Source organism: Myotis brandtii, unplaced genomic scaffold (genome assembly GCF_000412655.1).
Source record: "Myotis brandtii unplaced genomic scaffold, ASM41265v1 scaffold123, whole genome shotgun sequence".
Classification (NCBI taxonomy): Eukaryota; Metazoa; Chordata; class Mammalia; order Chiroptera; family Vespertilionidae; genus Myotis; species Myotis brandtii.
Window position 1 is genome coordinate 2650373 of NW_005354291.1, and position 8137 is coordinate 2658509.

The following is an 8137-nucleotide window of genomic DNA, read 5'->3' on the forward strand; positions in this document are numbered from 1 at the left end:
GAACAGACTGTCCAACCTATGAGGGAAGGGAAGGGTGAGGGGGTAAGAGATCAATCAAAGGACTTGAATGCATGCATATGAGCATAACCAATGAACACAGACAGTAGGGGAGTGAGGGCATGTGCTGGGGGTGGGGGTGGCCGGGGAGAGGTCAATGGTGGAAAAGGGAGACTCATGTAATACTTTAAACAATAAAGAAATTTAAATTAAAAAAAACAAAACCCTGTAACTTTTTCTGACCTAAGGCCTAATGTGGGAAAAATAGCTTTAGTATGCTGATACTTGACAATGCCAATTAAATTTTCCATTGGCTTACTCATTATATTTAAATGATTATAATTCTAACTAGAGGCCCGATGCACGAAATTCATGCAAGGGGCTCAGCCCTCACAACCCTGGCTGGCTCGCGGCCCTGGCTGCCTTGCGACCTTGCAGCCCTGCCCCCCGCCCACTGGTCATTCCGGAAGGTCGTTCGGAAGGTCATTCCGCCGTCTGGTCTAATTAGTATATTAGCTCTTTATTATATAGGATTAAAAAAAAAAACGTACCTGAACTTTGTAGTGCTATTGTACCTGCTGCTGTTGATGCCACTTGGGTAACCAAAACTCCATAGTCAAACTTTTTATGCCTGCTGATCTAAACAGCATAAATAAGGAACAACCATGAGAGGCAGGAAAACATAGCATGCTAATATTTACTTACATGTTACATGTAGAGTTACTAATTTTTTATATCCAGATACCAGACAAAAAAAACAAACAAAACCCAGAGATTATTTCAAGTAAAGATAAGAGTGGCAAAAACAAACTCAGAAACTATCATAATTGAGTTAATACTAATGTAATATTTTTGACAACTTAATTTCAGATCTAGGTTCTTGTCCCAGCCATGTAACTAAGTAGCTTTTTGACCTTGAACAAGTCACTTCTCTCTCTAGGTCTAACTCTCTTCATACATAACATAAGGGACTTTGACAAGATGTAAAGTAAGATTCCTTCCAACTCCAAATTCTATTATCTTATTATTTTATTTGTTAGGTTAGTTCTTCAAGGATAAATTTCCTCATCAATAAAACTGTATTGACTGCCAGTTTTTTAACTGGGCTTTTAAGTAATCAAACAACTTTAAAAAGTAAAATGGTATCTTCTTAAAAATTATAATTACTTTTTAAAAAAATATATATTTCTTTATTGATTTCAGAGAGGAAGGGAGAAGGAGAGAGAGAAACATCAATGATGATAGAGAGAGTGTGGGAGAAGCAGATTTGGGGCCAGTAGTGCCCCAGCAACAACCTAACCCACAGCCGAATCCGCGAGGAATTGGGCTCCCTCCGCTACTGGTTGGAGTGTCTGCCCCCTGATGGTCATTGCTCATCATAGCAACTGAGCAAACGGTCAAACAGTCAGATGGTTGCTTAGGCATATATATATATATATATATATATATGCCTAAGCAACCATCTGACTGTTTGACCGTTTGCTCAGTTGCTATGATGAGCAATGACCATCAGGGGGCAGACACTCCAACCAGTAGCGGAGGGAGCCCAATTCCTCGCGGATTCGGCTGTGGGTTAGGTTGTTGCTGGGGCACTACTGGCCCCAAATCTGCTTCACCCACACTCAGACCCAGAGAGGAGGCAGAAGGGAGCCGGTGGGCACCCAGGTCTTGGGGGCTAGGCCTGCAGGAGGGGTCTCGCAATCCAGGACCCCTCGGGGGATGTCAGAGAGCCAGTTTCAGCCCAATGCCCACTGGCCAGGCTGACGGACCCCACTGGTGCACAAATCCGTACACCGGGCCGGTTTCGGCCCGATCCCTGCAGGCCAGGCCAAGGGATCCCACCAGTGCCCAAATCCGTGCACCAGGCCTCTAGTTTTACATATAAAATACTCTCCAGCAAAAAATGTTCAGCATTAATGTACAGATTTCTAAAGAGTGTTGTAGAAAACCTTAAACAATTTATTTCACCCAGAGAATATTATACATGTATTCATGGTAAAGTACAAAAAATGAGTATCTCTCTTAGCAGAAATCAGAATAAGGAAAATTAACAAAGACATTATATAATGCTCTTCCTTCTCAGACTTTGGCTAAGATCAGATTGGCTTATAAAATGTTTGACTTCTAAACAGAGGTAACCACTTAGGAATTTATATTTTTTCAACATTTCATTTAAAAAATCTATTTCAATAAAATTTTTAAAATATAAGCTGTACAGTCAGTTTTAGGGGCAAAAAACCTGAAGGACCATGGAAGTTAGGTTAATTTCTTCAATTTTCTGCTATTTGTGTCTTTATCATTTGCCTTCCTTTTTCTATTTTTATTACTCATATCTCTCTTTTCCTTAATTTGCCATCCAATAGTTCTGCAATTAGATGACATAGAAAATAAAAGTCTATCCTTTTCCCACTTGCCTTACTCCATAACAACTGCAAAAGCACCTTACTCAATCACCCCCACTGATCCTGCTGATCCAAACATGAGAAGCCTTGGGGCTTCCCAGATTCACACTAAGTACTGAAAGGAAGGAGCAGAAGAAAACCACAGAGAAGTTAGAGATGCTTTGCTAACAAGACTCAGATTTCGTGGATACTGTTAAATACAAATCTGAGTTCTAGTCTTACTTCTGTCAGTCACTAGAGCATAAGCAGAACATTTAACCAGCCTGGGTCTCCACTTTCTCTTCAGCACAATTAACGGAATGGCCTAATGGTTTTCTTACCAGGTAAGTGAGGATCTACATTTTCAAAAAGTGTTGTGAATAGCATAGAGCACCATTTGAGTACTGTAATAACTTCTAAGATTATAAGTTTCTGAGATCTGGGAAACAATGACTTCTATTATAACCACCAGTGTAGTACAAAGGAAGACAAGGTTGTCTTAAAATTTGTGAATGTGAAAAATGGTATCGAGTCATAGGTGTATTATCACAAGAGTAAAAGTGGTTTGCATGGTTTCATGCATCTGAATGATACTAAAAAATGTATTTGAACGACTTGAATATTTTCAAAAATGTAAAAACAAAAATGAAAACCCAAATGGTCAACTAGTACTGAAAGAGATTCAAATTCACCATCAGATAAATTCAAAGTAAAACAACACAATTTTATTTATGTAAACTATATTTGATATAGTCTGAATGTATGTCCCCCAAAAATTCATTTTAAAATCCTAACCCCCCAAAGGTAATAGCAGTAAGTGGGGCCTTTAGGAGGTGATTAGGTCATGAAGAAGGAGTGTCCTTATGAATGGGATTAGTGCTCTTATAAAAAAAGATTGCTGAGAGCTCCCTCGCTCCTGCCATGTGAGGGCCTTCACCTGACGATGCTAGCATCCAGATCTAGGACTTCCAGCCTCTGGAACTGTGAGCAATAAACCTGCTACTTATAAGTCACCCAGACTGCAGTATTTTGTAATAGCAGCCTGAATAGACTAAGACAATATTATACAAGAAGTATGCACATTCAAAAATATTACACATAGCACACTGGTATGAAGCCTGGAGTAGGGGGATATATGCAGAGTAAATCAGGACTGATAGGAGAATAAATTTAATCAAGAGAGAAATCTTGCATGGACAGATGGGGACATTATGCAATGAAATGAAACATGTAAACAACTAAATTCTCCATACTTGAGGTCCATTTAAACAAATAAAAACACATCTGCACATACCAACCTAGTATAATAAACAGATGTTCATATGTTTTATTTATAAAGAGATGTTCTGGCCCCGCCCTCAGGAACTACTTAATCTACATTGGCAAAAGCAATCCTAAAAAGTTAACTATTTGTTTTTTATAGGCTTAAATAAAAGCAGGAAATTACAATGACAACTAAGGAAGAACAAATACAATCTATATATATAAAAGCCTAAGCGACGGTATGACCAAACAACCAGAACGACCAGTCAACCAGTTGCTATTACATGCACTGGCCACCAGGGGGCAGACGCTCAATGCAGGAGCTGCCCCCTGGTGGTCAGTGCGCTCCCACAGGGGGAGCACCGCTCTGCCAGAAGCCAAGCTCACAGCTGGCGAGAGCAGCTGCAGCGGCGGGAGCCTCTCTTGAATCCACAGCAGCGCTACCAAGCAGCGGCGGCAGGTGCAGCAGGCCGGAATGAGCACAAGCAGCACAGCACCTGGCCCCGGCTCAGGCTCCTCCCTGGCCACCTGCTGCTTGGCGCACTGCTACATCCCTCGGGGAATGTCTGAATGCTGGTTTAGGCCCGATCCTTAGACAAATCCATGCACAAATCCATGCACCAGGCCTCTAGTGATATTTATAAACAGGCAACCTAATCACATCAAAAAACAACAGCTGCCAGAGACAGAGAATAAAGGCATACCACCTATGATCCTAAAAAGCTCAGAGGTCTAGGGATATTCACTGTGACAGCAAAAACTGAATATACCTCTATGACCTCTATCTGAGAAAAGGCTGTATCATATTATAAATTTTATTTAACAGTAGCAATAATAAAATCCCTCTTCAAATATGTGTTTCTTTTCAAATGTGATGCCTACATTGCCACGGACACATACATTTAACCCCAACAGGTTTTTCTCCTGAGGTTCCACCCAGTTTTAGTATATCCAGATGTTTGATAGCACCTTTACAAAACACCTGGATAATTAACTGAATTTTTTAATTGCATAGGCTTGTTTACCATCCTGTAAATACAGCCATAGATACCAACATCAACTCTCTAATGCTTTCCTAAAAAACAAAATCAAGTTAAACATTACAGTGCTGTATGGTTTTTAAACTCAGGTTTAATAACCTCTTCAAGCACAGAAAACAGGATAATATTCTTAATGGCTTTTAAAGCAACAAAAATTCCTTTTGACTGTGGCAGATGGTAATTCGTACCTGTAATTTTTTTGCATATCGGTTGAACATAAATGTCACACATTCACTGATGGCACCTGTTCTTTGAAGAAGTAGTAGTCCTTTAGGGGTAGCAGCAAAATTTAGTAAACCATCTAACAAATTCTCTTCCCAAGCCATACTGAAACAGGTGAAGAAAAGGTATGAGGTTCTTCATTATACTCAAATGGAACAGAAAATATTTTAGCTTAATACTGCTGATAATTAAATTTACAGAGTACACACTGGTTGCAAAGTATTCAATAAATTTTTAAAAATATGACAAAAAGCATAGTTTCCTCAATAGTGAACTCTTTTTACTTTTATTTATTTTTAGAGAGAGAGGAAGGGAGAGTGGGAGAGAGAGAAACATCAATGTGAGAGCGAAACATCCAGGGATCAAGTACGCAACCCAGGCATGTGTCCTCACTGGAAATCGATCCAACAACCTTTCAGTGCATGGTATGAGTCACGTCAGTCAGGCAATAGGATATCTTTGCATTGATTTTTAGAGAAAGTGGAAGGGGATGGAGAGAAGGGAGGGGAGGGGAGGGGAGGAGAAATAGAAATATCAATGTGAGAGAGACACATCAATTGGTTGCCTCCCAAACACCATCTGACCAGGGCCAGGAATCAAGCCTGCAACCGAGGTATGTGTCCTTCACTGGAATTGAACCCACAACCCTTCAGTCTGTGGGCCAATGTTCTAGCTGCTGAGCCAAACCATCTAGGGCAATAATTCTTTTATTTCTTACATCTTCTATCCCAATAATTTTCCTTCACTGAATGAATCAAATATTCACTGCACATGTCCGCATTTTTATTATATCTATGGTAGATTCTCTTACAAATGCTTAAATTGCCTTCCTATTATAATTCTGCTGTGCCTGGATTTCCCAAGCCCAACCTCTCCATTATTTTGAAATTTACTTCCTTTTCATTATAGAGTATCTGTTTTCTGATTTTCTAAAGCATACCAGGCATATTATATTTATTTTCATAAGTTTTATTATACTTTTAAAGAATGACTTTTTTTTTTCCCTCAGAACAGTTCTAAAAGGAAAGCTAGTAACATTCTCCAGAGAAAAAACCTGAAACAGTCACAAGACATACTTTTAATAGGAGAATGAAAGAGAAATCTGGAAATACAGAAGGGGATATGAGAATTTCATTTTGAAATACCAGAATTAAGAGACAACATATTACCTACTGGATATTCCTAATTGTCTGGAAAGAAACTGTAGAGATTAAAATAGTTCACTCCCAGTGTACCTTGCATGACCCTTATCATATAAATTGAACACACCATATTGCTATGTTGTATTCATTTATTTGTATTCTACACTACTAAATAAGCTCTCTAAAGTATATAGTTATCCTCAGAACTCAGCAAAATAATTAGTCCAATAAATAGCTGAAGGAATGAGTAGAAAATGAATGCACAGAGATAAAAATGAAAAGACTTCCAAAATTACAGATCTAAAATTTACCTCAAAAATGATTTGCAGAAATGTTTTTTCCCTCACTCCTTCACCAAAGAAAAAAATGCCAGTTGATTTAAGTTTATGACAACTATATCATATAAAGTTAATTCTCTAAAAAATAGCTATGATTTTTTTTTAACTATTACACTGTTTAAAAGATGCAAAAGGTTTTTTGATTGACTGGTTGGTTTGCTTTGACCTACCCAAAAACAAATGTTAGTTTTTGGGTTTCTCTTCAGAGAATCCTTCAAGATTCTTCTCTAATTATGATCTGTTTAGACTCTGCCAGCACTCAAGAAGAGAATCCAGGAACACATGTCACCACATCTTAATTTAAAAAAATAATGTATTTTGATTCATCTGTCAACTTCTTGAGACAATGAACCCAACAGCTCACACTCCTGTCTCATCTTTGGGGCTCATCCAGGATCGCCGAGGGACGATCAGCTTTTGCTGTTGGACTGAAGTGGTCCATTTACCTGTGCACATCAAAGCCCATTAAGGCACCAACAGAAGTTTGCAGCCAAGAAACTCCAGGCCGAGATAAGCAACAAACCAGTCATGGCTGACGTCAGGACCAGCTGACCTCCTGCCCTGGTGCCACTATCAATCAGTGGAGACCACAACCCTGAGAGGACACACCTGGAAAACTACTGAATATTCTGTTGAGATCTTTCCCTGGGACTCCCTGAAAGTCTCCACCCTTAAAACCCTTAGGATGGAGGACCCAGTGCACTCTTGCTCCCGGGAGTAGTCCGTGGCCTTTCCTTTTTCCTTCTCTCTCCCCGTCATTCCTTTCGCAGGAACGTTACCATTACTCTCCTCACTCCCAAGCTCCAAGGGCCCTTCCTTTACCTCCATAACTCATTTCCTAAGCCCATTTATTCTAGGAATTACTTCTTCTACCTTGGTAATTTACCCAATAAATGTTCTCATAAATAAATAAATAAATAGATAGATAGATAGATAAATAAATCATATTTCCCCCATTAATATGACTCCATGTCTTATTGATATCTATGAAGAAACATCGATACTTCTAAATTTAAAATGAGTATAAATACTGATGTAAATTATTTCCCCTTCCAAAGTCTTATTAAAACACATTCTCACATATTTTGAAAAATCATAATTTAAATATACATGGACTTCATTGGCATTCGAAAATACTTTCCTTCTACTGAACTCCCTAGTTAGGTTTCCAATGTTAGTATTTGGTAATTCTCCAAATTTTCTGGAAACAACTCCACATGTCAAGTTTCCTAACCCAAAATGTAAATACAGGATGAAGCAAGTATAATAAATATTGCTAGATTTTTTTAAAGTTATAAATCTGATCTCTAAATTTCCAGGTATAATTTTACTTGGTCCTATATATAACTTACCTTCCCATAAAATGTTTTTGCTACAGTAGTCTGTTACATTCTTATTTTTAAAAATATTTCAGCAAATATGTTTTTAATTTATTTAATCAAGTATACTTACATGTTTTGGGATTCCTGGCTTACCGAAGAGACAGAATCTGAACCCTCTACTGGAGTAGGAATTCTTTCTGATACCAAATTTGTCTAAAACATAACAGATTAATTTGCACTCTTTTTTTCACTGATAGCATTACATTCCTCATGCTATACTTTTTTTTAAATTACCTTCAAAAGTTAAATTTGGTTCTTAATTAAATATCATTTAAAGTATTTCCTTATATGTATATACGTATAACCCATGGACACAGACAATAGTGCAGTGAAGGGCTGGATAGGGTGCAGGAGTGGGATGGAGGAGGTTAA

At 38.4% G+C, this 8137-nt stretch overlaps 1 protein-coding gene across 2 annotated transcripts in view; it reads right to left on the minus strand.

Moving 5' to 3' along the window:
• TBC1D32 (TBC1 domain family, member 32) overlaps positions 1-8137 on the minus strand; it is a 115483-nt gene that overhangs the window by 62553 nt on the left and 44793 nt on the right. For both annotated transcript variants that reach the window (XM_005858938.2, XM_014533753.1), the window contains exons 17-19: positions 7836-7918; positions 4870-5008; positions 549-636 (exon numbers count right to left, since the gene is read on the minus strand). In XM_005858938.2, coding sequence (XP_005859000.1) covers positions 549-636; positions 4870-5008; positions 7836-7918 — 310 coding nt within the window. The remainder of the gene's footprint in view (positions 1-548; positions 637-4869; positions 5009-7835; positions 7919-8137) is intronic.